The 13,704-nt window shown below is 36.4% G+C and overlaps 1 protein-coding gene and 2 long non-coding RNA genes across 3 annotated transcripts; 1 reads left to right on the top strand and 2 right to left on the bottom strand.

The window, feature by feature from the left end:
- Window positions 1-3,449: 3,449 nt before the first annotated feature.
- LOC128222277 (uncharacterized) lies at window positions 3,450-4,485 on the top strand. The gene is made up of 3 exons (XR_008259116.1): window positions 3,450-3,655; window positions 3,931-4,103; window positions 4,415-4,485. It is a non-coding gene; the product is annotated as an uncharacterized LOC128222277 (long non-coding RNA).
- A 2,722-nt stretch (window positions 4,486-7,207) lies between these two features.
- LOC128222278 (uncharacterized) lies at window positions 7,208-7,963 on the bottom strand. Its single transcript, XR_008259117.1, has 3 exons — window positions 7,852-7,963; window positions 7,577-7,660; window positions 7,208-7,376 (listed from the first exon to the last, which is right to left on the bottom strand). It is a non-coding gene; the product is annotated as an uncharacterized LOC128222278 (long non-coding RNA).
- Window positions 7,964-8,469: 506 nt separating this feature from the next.
- On the bottom strand, window positions 8,470-9,675 carry LOC128221609 (putative RNA-binding protein Luc7-like 2). The gene has a single exon (XM_052930215.1). It carries the CDS (start codon window positions 9,673-9,675, stop codon window positions 8,470-8,472), a length of 1,206 nt encoding a protein of 401 aa, XP_052786175.1.
- Window positions 9,676-13,704: the final 4,029 nt, after the last annotated feature.

A 13,704-nucleotide genomic window follows, 5' to 3' on the forward strand; every position in this document is an offset into this window, starting at 1 on the left:
GAATATTGACAGTCAGCATCCATCTTGTTGATAACGTTTCCCTCCGCGGATTTTCGCTATCGTGGACAACACAATGATTTTATTGACTGTCCGCGTTCCTCGAAGTTTGAACTTTTTTTAATTTAAGGCCCTCGGAGGGTAATCAGTCGACCGAAGAATAACGAACGCAGCGTTCCTCGGAGGAGTTAACTCCGCGAAACTCTGCGGACACTTGATAAGAATCTACCCAAAAGTTACTTTATTTTTATTAAAATTATCAACCGATTACGACGGCTCCATTAAATTGCTATTATTCTTTTTCCTCTGCCAGTTTTACATGAAGTTAGCTTAATACCACAAGAATGCAGTTGTATTTCACAAGTTGCGCATGCATCTTATAAACGTGTTTGTGCTAATGATTGAATACATTGATAAACACATTTCATCCGAGAAAGGCTAGGTTACACATTTTCAGAAAATCAGGAGGTCAAACACGCGTCCAAAGTTCACAGCACATGGTTTTGAAGGCCTTCTTGCCTCTTTTTCTGTGGAAAATTCCATTAAATGTCATAGCTATTTTTAACCACCAATAATAAATAGTATATTCTACATTGCATTGATCACGCGCTTGACGTCAGAGGTCATTGTTCAGAGTCTTGTAAATAGTCGGCTGATTTATGATCAAGAATGATTTCTTGCTTATTTGATTAGACACAGAGTTACGCCGCAGGGTCATAAAATCCGCCGATTTTCAACGCTATCGTTCATATTAAACTCAGCGGTAAGCCAGTCACTCAGAGGAACTCAGGGGGATTTTAGCGAGGGTAACAGTTTTACTCTCGGAGGAAACCCGCGATCATCGACTTTATCCCTCAGAGTAAGCGAGGAAAGTGGGTCTAACTCGTTGAGTGTACTGTACATCTGATAAATGTAAAAAGGTCTATGCTCCTCCCCCTAAATTTTGTTTAATATATATATACACTATTTCTGAAAGGTGTACTACAATTCTATACCCAGACCTCCCAACATTGCTGACATAATAATTCTAGCTTACTAAATGGAAGTTTAATGCAGTAGCTACATTTCCCATAATTCCCCCGGTAATTGGTAACTGAAAAATCAAAGATGGCGGCCATGGTCGGAAAACAAAAGGCAACTAGAAATTGATAATGATGTTCTCAGGTATACAAAGCTTAATGTTACTGACGGCAAAATGATTATTCTTAAACATGAGAGAAATTTAAAGAAGCTTGCATGTAACCTGGCCAAAATTCCATAGGATAGTTTCTTAATACACCGGTAATTGGTACATCAAAAATACTGCTTTTCAGATAGCACCCTTTCTCCGAAATACACTCATAAAAGCAGAATTAATATATGCAATGGCACAAATGATCTCAGCGAGAACACGAACATATAGATCTACATGACTAAATACCAAGGTTACATCCTGTACGAAATTTTCCAACCGTAAAACATACGTAAAACTTTAATTTCTACGTACGGAATCATGGAAATTACGCCCAGAATTGAGAAAAATAAAGAACAATTTACGTGTGCTAAACAGACGGAAACTGACCGTAAAAGTGGACGTAATATTTAAATTAACCGGAATTTCGGAACAGGAATTTTTATAAAATTCTGTGCGTAAAAATTTCCGTACGTAAAATTAAGATAGAATTTACGTGTGCTAAACGGACAGAATCTGACCGTAAAAGTGGACGTAATATTTAAATTAACCGGAATTTCGGAACAGGAATTTTTATAAAATTCTGTGCGTAAAAATTTCCGTACGTAAAATTAAGATAGAATTTACGTGTGCTAAACGGACGGAATCTGACCGTAAAAGTGGACGTAATATTTAAATTAACCCGAATTTTGGAACAGGAATTTTTCAAAAATCTGACCGTAAAATGGCACATAATATTTAATGTAACTGGAATTTACAACATTTCTAGAACTCAATTTATTGCTTTTCACTACATGCCTGCTTAAACTTTTCCAACTCTTGTTTAGATAAAATAATATAATTTTCTTTCATATTATTTATTATATCATATACTTTATTTACATTTGCATGATTTTATTTTTTTGTGATTTTAAAATCAATAAACTGATTATAATGATATAATCTGCAATATAAATTTATCATGAAATGAAGAGACACTAAGTCTACAAAGAAAAGTTAAAGTGTTTTTGGAATCGTCTGTGAGTTTTATGTCCATGGTTATTAACACAGACTCAACTTGCTGGATTGATGATGCCTTTTTTCCCAGTCAGATCCAAATGTATTTTGTCCAGCAACTATGACGTCACAAAATCTGCAGTAAAATTTAATATCATGTAAAATTATTTTATCAATAGTATCAAAATGCATCATTTTTAATCCATTTATACATTCTCAAGCACACTTTATCATCCTCACAGCTTAAAGTAACTCGCTCATGATTCTGGACCAAAAATAAGCTTTCCCGGTTATGCATCTGAAAACACTTATTTATCATTATTTTACTCTACCATATCAAAATTGCAGAAAAAAATACATTTAAAGCATAAAAAAGGATTTTGGTTATAGTGGGGTTCAAACCAATGCCGGTTAAGTCAAGAAAATATTAGAAAACAGCAGGCTTGTCCACACAGCCACCAGGACTTATACAGATTGGTGGAAATGTTGACAAGGACATGCCCAGCGGTCAAACCCTGTTTTATGGCTTTGGGCAATGGCTAGAAGCATGCAACAAAACACACAAATGCAAACATTCAATCAACATAGCCTGCATTTTGATTACCCATCACATAAAAATGTTACTCATCACAAATGTGTTGTTGTTGTTTTTTACATGAGTAACAATACTGCTTTAAAACTATAAGACTATAAAAACAGCATGATTTCCATATAGATATATTTCTTTCTAAATTAAAATACAATCCTTCACAAACCTATGAGGGTAAGGTCTGCATTATAATTGCTCCCAACTGTTACTTTCAGATCTTGTTTTCTCCCTCGCCATTGAATAAAAAGCCATCTACAAGCATTTTAACAAAGAATAACATACATATACAGAAAAACATAATTAAAACTCACAATTTTACTGTCAGACTTATCACTTACAGTTTCTTAAGTTGATAGTTATTTAAGTTATTTACATATATACTTTACTTTTTATTATGCAATGTATCATGCATGTACATTCATATGGCTTTTGACACACTCAGTTTAAACATTTCCCTTTTCCACATACAAATGTAAAGTTCTGACCATGTTTTCTACATAAATACAATCTGAAATACCATGTGTTATGAACTCACAGTGAGGGGAATACATCGATCCGACCTGTCAATCAAACTAATCATTATTGACCAATGAGAAAGCTGCAAATTATTCACCGAGTCCCGTCCGCCATCTTTACCCACAAACACAGCAGCGATAACTGTTTACAACCGGACATTTTATTGAAGTTTTAAGACTGATTTGTGAAAAGGGTTAAACGATGCGGATGGGGAATATGTTATGCAGATTAAGGTATCCGGAGGGACTAAATGGAGGCCGATTTAAACGATTTCCGACGTATAATCCGATATTGAGAAGTGCAAATGCTGGATTAAAGCCTGTGGACGGCCACAAGAGAAACTGAATGTCAACAGGATAAACAAGCACGAAGATGTCTGCTCGAAGGTTAGTAAATTAAAATTTGGTTTTATCGTAAAACGATCAAAATTCAATCATTTCAATTATAATTCTGAATTCTGCAAATCATGCCAAATGTTTATTTTGTTTACTTTCTTGTGTCCTAAATATTGACCTCCATATGGAGATCATGCTAGTTGACAGTTTCCATCAGGTTATGAATGTGTCAAGTTTAAACTACTGTTTTATTGTATAATATGTTACTGACTGGCATTGTGGAGTCTTGTCACACTAATTATATTTTACTATTATGCATATTTAAGCACTTTCATGGAGGAAATGGACCATCTAAAGAGTATCCTGACCCACCATCAGCTGATGGCTGGAGAATAACATCTTCAAGAAAACTCCCCACAAAGCGGTCACTTGGAAACTTATGGCAGCATTTATACACAAAATGCAAGTGTATGCATTTAATACAAGATATCACATGCCTGTGCGTTAGAGTTTTATTTATCTTTATGGAGTGCGCGGAAGACTTGAATAACATATACCATGTAGGATAAATTGCAAAACTGAGACTGTATTATTTTGTAGACTTCTACTCATTTTTAAAATGCCACTGTTCCTTTTTCAATACAAAACAACAGCATTATAGTTACATATATTTTAATACAAGTATTTTGTATGTTACAGAAAAGAACACTCAAAAGAACTGAAGAAAACATTATTACACGGAAATTACACAGTTTTTTTTGTGTGTAAATTTGCATATAAATATATCAACATAACAATAATTTCTTTCAGAGAAAAGCTGGTCCAGGATCCTGCAGACACTGTACCAGGAGTAGAAACACAGACCGAATGTCCATGCAAGTGAAACCAACACTCTAACAATGCCTATGATCTTGTTGTCAGTTCTGTTTTACTTGGGTCTTCACAGGTTGTGTGGTATTTAACGGTGTGAACTCTTTCGGTAAATCAATAGGTGCTGCATTTCAAACAGAGGTATTCCCACACTCTTGAGAAATGGTAGGAGTCAGTTTTAAACATCTTGTCTTAAATGTAAAATTTATTATGCATTTATTTTCAGGGACGTCACCTTTGGATGTTTGCACTTACCGCTCAAAATGCTTCCCTAAAAGAACAGTTGTCACAAAAAGAAGTCCAAGTTGAAGAATAACAGTCTGCACTTTCATCAAAGTGTTGTGAAATTCAGATTTTAAAGCAACTGGTGGGAATTTAAACAAACTGTAAATGTCGATATAGTTCTGCTCAAAGAAGCAATAGTTAAAATTTGTTTAAATATTATACAGGAATCATATGATTTTATTTCTGCTTCTTTGATATAATTGAATAACTGTTAGTTTATTCATGTTTGGAATAAAGCATTGTAAAGTGAATTGTGTGTTTGTAGTTCATTTATTTAATTAGATTTAAAAAATTTAAACTTGGTCTGTGTATCTATCTGGCAAAGGACAGGTTTCCTTTTCCGACTGTGCTACTATGACTTGGTTCACTGGAACTGGCTTGATCTTTGATCCCTTTGGCACATTCCATTGTTGGGGAATACTTGTGTAACTTTGTTGATCAGGAACATGGGTGAAGTTGTGCAATTTGAGTTCCTGAAGTGATTTGATTAAGCCAACCACGTGTGAACAATGACCGCTCAATCTATAAAAAAAATGAAAACAGAGATTGTTGACAAGTTATCAAAACAAAAGCATGATATCATGCTGTGAAATTGGCATGTGTTTATCCTTCAACTGATCCATGAAGTATCATTTGACTTTCCAGATGTTAAATGTCTAAAACGAGGCAGTAACTAGAAATATGAAAACCAATAAATTGAAATACAACATACAATATCTTACTTCTTTCTCTACTCGACGACTTGAAAATATTTTTTTCGCATTCCGTATTACGGCATGAAATGTAAGACATGGCGATCCAAAATTGCTTATAATTCACAATGTATATTTAAGAATAAAATTACTAGTATAATAACATTTGTTAAATACAATTGGAAATTCACATACCCTGGTTTTCATGAGCAATACCTATATCGTATGGAATCCCTCTCCACATCGACACTTAACATATGATGCTTGTCGTTTTTTCTCATTGAAGGCCAGCATCTCGCGGTAACATGGCAGATATTTCCTCTTCCAAAACTTTAATGTCATGAATATAACCTTGTAGAAAGTAATTTAATCCCTTTTCTTACACCTTTCCCGATAATTTGGCTTGATCTGGTAAATATTTAACTGATATATTGTCCGAAATCTTCGCGAGAGAATCGGATTCTGATGCTATCGTAGCAGCGCGTGAGCCGCCATTTTGAATTTACGCTTGGGGCGCATAGTAACAATATCTAAGGGGGCGGAGCTTATCTTGGCATCTCGGATCGATGTATCGCATTATTTTACTTATCTATAGCATATAACTTTTTAAAAGACTCATAATTATGTAACAAGTAGGATAATATGAATGACATATAATTCAAGATACATTTTGAAATAACTATTTACCTTCAAACCATGAGAGATCCTGATTATATCCAGCAAAACAATAGGAATCTTCAGAAGGTTAAATCACCATGGCTGCCATGTTTACATCAAGAAAATCAGAAAACCCGCCTGAACATTTGAAATCCACTGATCTTATTGGCTACTGAGCCCTGATTCTCTGCATACTCACTGAAATTTTCTGTCTGACCTTAGATAATCTGATAAGCCCAGGCAATGTGTACTGTGGGAAATAGTTTGGTCAATAAACTTAAACCGAGCACACTGATTAAAGGCTTCTAATTTCTGAAGAATACAAAACTGAATTATTTATGTTCATGTTTTGCTTTAGGAAAGTGTATTGTATGTAAGGAAGAGCAATTAACATTAATAAGGTTATATACCAATAACATTAGAATGTATGTTTATCTTTTTGTGCTTTCTTAAACTTATGAAATGAAAATTTAATAATAATAATAATAATAATAATAATAATAATAATAATAGTAGTAGTAATAATAATAATAATAATAATAATAATAATAAATATAAGAATGATAATGAAAACAATAATTATAATAACAATATTAATAATAATAACAACAATAAATAATGATAATAAATAAATAATAATAATAATATTAATAATAATAAGAAGAATAAAAATAAAGACAAATTCTGAGACAAATTCTGATGTCATTAAGAAAAAAATGGAAGTCCCTATTTACGGCCAGAAAAATGAACTTTACGTGTGTCATGTAAAACTTACTCTGTTTTAGCAGTGAAAAGTATTTCAGAAATTTTCTAAGTTTGAAATTACGGCCAGAATCAGTTTCCAACCGTAATTTTGTAATATTTTGCATATTTTCCGTCCGTAAATGAATGAAGTTCCAGTCCAGGTACATAACTTTCCTGCCCACAAATAAATTACTGCCAGATTACGAGCGTAAATATGATATTCCTGCCACTTTCCTGCCAAATTCTGGCCGGATTCCTGCTGAAAATTTCGTACGGGGTACGCTATCTTCCATAACATCCCACTTTGTCTGATTTTTTAAAGACAAATTTATTAAAAAAATACCATTGTGTAACATGCCGACATTTCCGGTAAATAGAAAGTTAGAGTCGACGTGTAGGGTTCGGGTTTAATGTCCAGGTGGATTAAGGTTGAAGTGGATAAATTGACAACTACAATATCTTTTCATCATATGTGTATTCCACGAGTAGCACAACTGTATCGTTCTATAATATAACTGAACATACTGAAAATAGACAATGGAATAACAATTAATACATAGTTATAATTATACATTGCATGTTAATACTTTTACTATTAAACATGTTACTTTATTATAATGTTGTACACAAATAATACTGAAGTTGTAATACGTCTAGTGGCCGTAACAAGGTATAATGGTAAAATAGTATGATATGACCTAACATAAACACAATGAAAACTTACAGGTATGTGGAACCAAATGTCCTATAAATATCTCGAAACGTCTCCTATCTCACCCCATAACCGTGTTGTCAGTGTACTGTTAATCTGTAAATCAACATATTATAAACATGTGAAAAATGTGCAACAAAGACAAGAAAGAGACATCACTGCTATCTTGAACTAGTATTTCACAAGAACCACGAAAATACATGAATTGCTCCGAAAATACAAACAAAGCATCCAATACAACTCATTGCACCAAATGCAGAATTAAACAATGAAGGGCCAATACATACCAAATATCATAATGCTAAAACTCCTAACTTTAAAAAGTACAATACAAGATGTCTCCCAAAAGTAATGTTTGAAGTGAGAACATCTCACGAAAATCTCCGTGCGTGAAAAAACGCTAATTCCACAACATAATATTCTATCAAGGAAATAGTAAAAACGGCAAATTAGCACCGGGTTACACACACCCCTGCTTTGAGAAAAATGACGTCCCGTCATTTACCTGTACTGATTTACTATACTACACACTACTCAATATCACCAAGCTCAACTTAATTATAACATACTCTACAGAATAGCCTGTACTATACTATATACCTTGGTTAATCACCATACCTCAGACTACCTCCTTATACTATGGAATAATCATGCACTTTTCCAAATAATTTCAAAATTTTCCAGCAAATTCAGACAAATACAAATCAGTCATAAATGTCCTTTCACGAAAAAATCATGTTTATACCTTTTCTCCCCGTTAAACAAAATAGGCGTCCACGCTTTAGTTGGAATCAATATTAATTCTCTTTCAAGTCTCATTAGCAAGTAAATATCAACATGACAATTCAAATGATAAAAAAATAAGTTTTTTTTTGTTGTTTTTTTTTAAAAATCAGTTACATTATTTATTTAAAAACCGAGTCTACTAGTTTCTGTGCAATCATTGCATCAATGTTCTTCAGTATCCCTGAGTTTACTAGTTCTTCCAAGGCCTGAATTCTAGAATCGGTCGGGCGTGTCACCAAAGAATGCATATGGAAGTCTTCATATCTGGAAGGTGGTTTCCTCTGTCTAGAAGATCTTCTTAATTCTGTGTTCTGGGCATCTTCTTCATACTGTTTCCTCTGCAAGGACGCTTCTCTGCTTGCATCGCTTCTTCTTCTACTAAGACTTCTTGAATCTCTAGCCGTTGATCTACTCTTAGATCTATTAGCTTCCTCAGCTTCTATTTCACGTCTTCTGGCTCTTGATCTACTTCTTGATCGGTCTTGTCTTGTGTGAATTCTGTTGTTTTCTCTATCTGTTATCTGAGCTTCTTCCTGGTCTGGTTCTGTACCTGCACAATGATCACCGGGTTCTTCTCCTCTTCTCTTTTCAAAAGTTTCATCTCTTTCTACTACAATTCCTGGTTCTTTTACCACTGTCTCATCACTTCTGTTTCCACTTCCACTGAAGTTATCTTCGGGTATCACTTTACGCACTGTGTCTTCTGGAGACTCAGTTTCGTTAACCGCAGGCCTGATATCTGGTCTCTGTTCTTCTTTACCGTTATCTGCCTTTACTACTTCATCTTCTATACTCGCAAGCTGATGGGCGTCCCCATCTCTATATGTAGGAGGTACATAATAGAAGCTTACTTCTTCATCAGAATCTGACTCTTCTTCTGTGACGTCACCTATTTTCTTCTTTTCTTCAACATCTGGGTTCCCTAGTTCTCTTTTCTCTACATCTTCTGCCTGTACACCACCATCATTCAACGTTGATGTATCTCCAGGCTCCTCTGTTGCAAGGTCTATATCTTCATCGTCTTCATAATCTACGAGAACAAGATGGTTCCTATGCAACGTCTTCTCCCTCTTGGTCTTCTCGCTTCTTATCTTGAACACAGGAATGTCTTCTCTTGGTTGGTCAATAACTTCGTATATTTCTTCTTCAAAATTGTCCTGTATCTTATGCTTTCCAACATGTGCTAAGATCTTGACTATGACTCTGTCTCCAACCTTGATCTTCACAGCCTTTGCTTTTCTATCATAGTTCTTCTTCTGCTTGTCCTTAGCCTTATTTGTGTGCTTCTTCACAATATCGCTCGTTTTCTTCATTCTTTCCCTCATATCTTCGAGATACTCTCTGGTAGATGGGGCCTTTGCTCTATTGTCTCCCTCAATATCGAACGCTGCATCTATCTATAGCTTTGGCTTTCTCCCAAACATCAGTTCAAATGGGGACACTTTGGTGGTCTCGTGTGGAGTGCAGTTATATGCATACACTAATGGTGCAACATACTTCTTCCAATCGGGCTTCTGTGTCGGTTCCAGCGTCCCAAGCATGCCAAGCAACGTCCTATTCATGCGTTCTGTAATCCCGTTCCCCATCGGGTGGTAAGGCGTTGTTCTCGATTTCCTCATGTTTGTTAACTTGCAAAGCTCCTGAATGATTTCTGACTCGAAATTTGGTCCTTGGTCTGAATGTAATATGGTAGGTATTCCGTAATGAAGTAAAAAATTGTTGTAAAGAGCTTCAGCTGTTGTCTTTGCGGTCTGATTTTTTGTGGGGATGGCTTGAGCAAATTTCGTATAATGGTCTGTAATGACAAGGATGTTGGCTATGCCACCTTTCGAAGGTTCCAGTGTCAAGAAGTCCATGCAGACCATCTCTAGCGGGTAGGTTGTGGCAATGTTAACTAGCGGTGCTCGCGTGTTCATTGGAGACTTCCGCCGAAGGCATCGATCGCACCTGCTTACCCACTTGTCAACATCATTAGTCATGTTTGGCCAGTAGTACCTCTCCTTCAGAAGTGAGAGTGTTCTTTCCCGTCCGGGATGTCCAACATCGTTGTGAAGTCCTCTTAATACTTCCCTTCTATACACTTCTGGTAATACCAGCTGCTCTTTGATGTTATCTTCTTCATGTATTTGCTTGTATAAAACTCCCCGTTTCATTTTTAGATTCTTGAAGTGTCTTTTCATAATGGAGTCTTCTTTGCTGTTGGTAAATCTAGGCAAGTTCTGGTCAATCACAGCTATTCGCCACCTTTCTATCATTCTATCTTCCCTCTGTTTCCTTCTAACTTCTCTAAGTTCTTTTTGCGCCATCGTCTGTCCCGGGATCTCTGTTGCATCGATAATGTTTATGCTGTATACAGGTAATGTTTCATAGTATGGTAGTTGTATCACTCCACAAATGGCTTTCACTGTCTTTTCTTCTATCTGTATTTCTTTACCATGTGCGGTCTCTTCTTCTCTATGCGGGTACCTGCTCATCCCATCTGCATCTGCGTTCTTCAGTCCTGCACGGTAAGTAACTTCAAAATCGTATTGGGCAAGTGCTGATGCCCACCGCTGTCCTGTCGCATCCAATTTCGCCGAGGTAAGTATGTAGGTAAGCGGGTTGTTATCTGTAAGAACTTTAAAATGTTTCATTTTCAGATAGTCGGAAAACTTTTCGGTAATTGACCACTTCAGTGCTAAGTATTCTAGTTTGTGGGCAGGATAGTTTTTCTCAGACTTAGTGAGTGATCGGCTGGCGTATGCTATCACTTTCTTCTTGTTGTCTTGGTCTTGGTATAAAACTGCTCCCAAGCCTTGAAAAGACGCGTCTGTGTGTAATTCAAACGGTAACGTGAAATCAGGGTAGGCGAGTATGGGAGGATTTGTAAGTATTTCCTTCAATTGTTCAAATGTATCCTGTTCGATTTGGGTCCACTGCCACTCCTTGGTCGGCTTCTTGTTCTTGCTAAACTTGCCTTTCTTAGTAGCTGTTCCTGGTAAAAGATCAGACAGGGGTCTTGTGATTCGGCTGAAGTCTTTCACAAACCTTCTGTAATAGCCAGCGAACGCGAGAAAGGATCTAAGCTCATCAGCATTGCGGGGTGTTGGCCAGTCTTTAACCTTCTGAATCTTTGCTGGATCAGTTTCGATACCTTCGCTGCTGACGACATGGCCTAAGAAAGTAACTTTTTGTTGGATGAAATAACATTTTTCTGGAGAGAGTTTCAAATTACATTCATGTAAACGGGTAAGTACTGTGTCAATTCTTTCAAGGTGTTCTTCATAAGTGTTAGAGAAAATGATTAAATCGTCGAGGTAGATGACACATATATTCATGTTGAGGTCTCCCAAGCACTCCTCCATAAGCCTTTGGTAGGTTGCTGGGCTGTTGCTAAGGCCAAATGGCATTTTTATGTATTCCCAAAAGCCTAGTGGTCCAACTGTAAACGCAGTTCTTTGCTTGTGTTCGTCCTCGAGTTCTACTTGGTGGTACCCTGCCTTCATATCAATGGTTGTAAAGTAACGGCTGCCATGTAGAATGTCGAATACTTCTTCAATCCTTGGGAGAGCGTACGCATCTTTTACAGACCGGTTGTTTAATTGGCGGTAGTCAACACACATCCTTAACTTTCCGTTCTTCTTCCTTACAAGTACTACATTTGACGACCATGGCGATCTTGATTTCTTTATGATTCCGGCTGCTAACAGTTGTTCAAGGTGTTGACGTACTTCTGATATCATATTAGGTGGGATTCTTCTATGTCGTTGTTTGAAAGGAGTCTGAAATTCTGGGAGGAGGTCTATTCTGTGTTTAATGAGATCACATTTACCTATGTCGGTATCACTAGTAGAAAAAATGTCTCTATGTCGCTCAAGTAATTCTAAAATCTGCTTCTTCTGTTCCTCTGTTAAGTTCTTGTCTTCATCTATATGTACCTCCTTCAGAACATCCTTCTTTGTTTCTTCTTCAATTGAGGTAAGAACTTCATCGTCGATAACCACTGGTTGGAGTTCACATAAAATCGCTCTAGGTGGAATGGTCACTGTAGTTGTTGTCACATTAGAGAGGTTCACTGTAATAGGGGTCTTGTCCTTGTACTTGTGCTGTATTACTGCTGGTGTAACATCAATGAAGTCAGGTAAGTATGCTTCAGTTGATTCATGTATCAGAGCTGCTGTGGTTCCATATTCAATTTCCCTATCTGTATAACCCTTGATGTCTATACTCTCATTGGGGCGTAGAGTTACTTTTTCTGACATGGCGCTTCTTATAACAGCAATGCGGTTCTTGTTTTTCTTGAGCTCACGTTCTCTTAATGCAATGCAGCGGAAAGACAAATACCAAGGTGAGTATAGGTTTGCACGTTGAAGGTACTGCTCACCGAAGTTGTTCTCACACTCTAATAAAAGTTCTTTCAATATGTTGGTTCCAAGAAGGATAGGTGTCTTGTCTGAAAATGAAGTGTCTTTGGTGATAAGAAATAGACATGGGTGAGTTCCTGATTTCTGTAATCCTTTTTCAACTTCAAGATCGGCTTCGACATAACCAAGGTAAGGTAAGCTGCTTCCATCTGCACACTCTATCTTCAAAATATTCTGGACAGGAAGTAATTCAAGGTTGCTCAGGTAAGTATCATAGTAGGCTTTTGAAATTGCACTAACGCAGCTCCCTGTATCAATCAGAGCTCTCGCTGTGATACCATTTATCTGAACATCAGCCTCGTTTGTATCACCAACCAGCTTCACTTCTTTATTGGGCCTGGTAGTGGTCGTCATTGACTTAATAATTGCATTCGGACAATTCCTGGCAATATGACCCTTCCTATTGCATTGATAGCATGTCGGCTGGAATGATGTAGGTCGATGAGGTATATATCGTGCTCGTTGATGGTAGTTATTCCATGGCTTGAACCTCTTATATTGTCGCCCGATTCTGTATACGTCTCTCTGTTCATAACCTTCAGTTTCTCTTTCAAGTATTTCAATCCTATGATACAACTTCTTTATAATTTCACTCATATTTTCAACCTTTTCATTTCTTTCTTCAGTTGTTCTGTTCTGTGCTACTTTACATCTATGCTTATTTAATTCCTCTTCTTCTTTCATGTCTGCCTCTAATTTACGTAACTCCAATCTAAACTTCCCATAATCTTTCTCTGTGTCCAGCTTGTAGTAAGATCTTAATTTCAATGTTTGTCTTAGCCCCTTATGTATAACTTGTCTTAAAACCTCTTCGTCTGTTCTTCTAAGTCCACCTAATCTCACAGCTTTATCAAATAAAATTTCTGCTCTAGTGCAATAACTATTAATGTTCTCTCCATCTTCTTGAGATATTGAATATAATTGTCCAAGTATTTCTTCTTTAGTGTCTAA

Source organism: Mya arenaria, chromosome 16 (assembly GCF_026914265.1).
Source record: "Mya arenaria isolate MELC-2E11 chromosome 16, ASM2691426v1".
In the NCBI taxonomy this organism is placed as follows: Eukaryota; Metazoa; Mollusca; class Bivalvia; order Myida; family Myidae; genus Mya; species Mya arenaria.

Bases quoted from the DNA above. Each gene is read 5' to 3' on its own strand.
- LOC128221609 (XM_052930215.1), bottom strand. From the start codon at position 9,675: ATGAGGGAAAGAATGAAGAAAACGAGCGATATTGTGAAGAAGCACACA.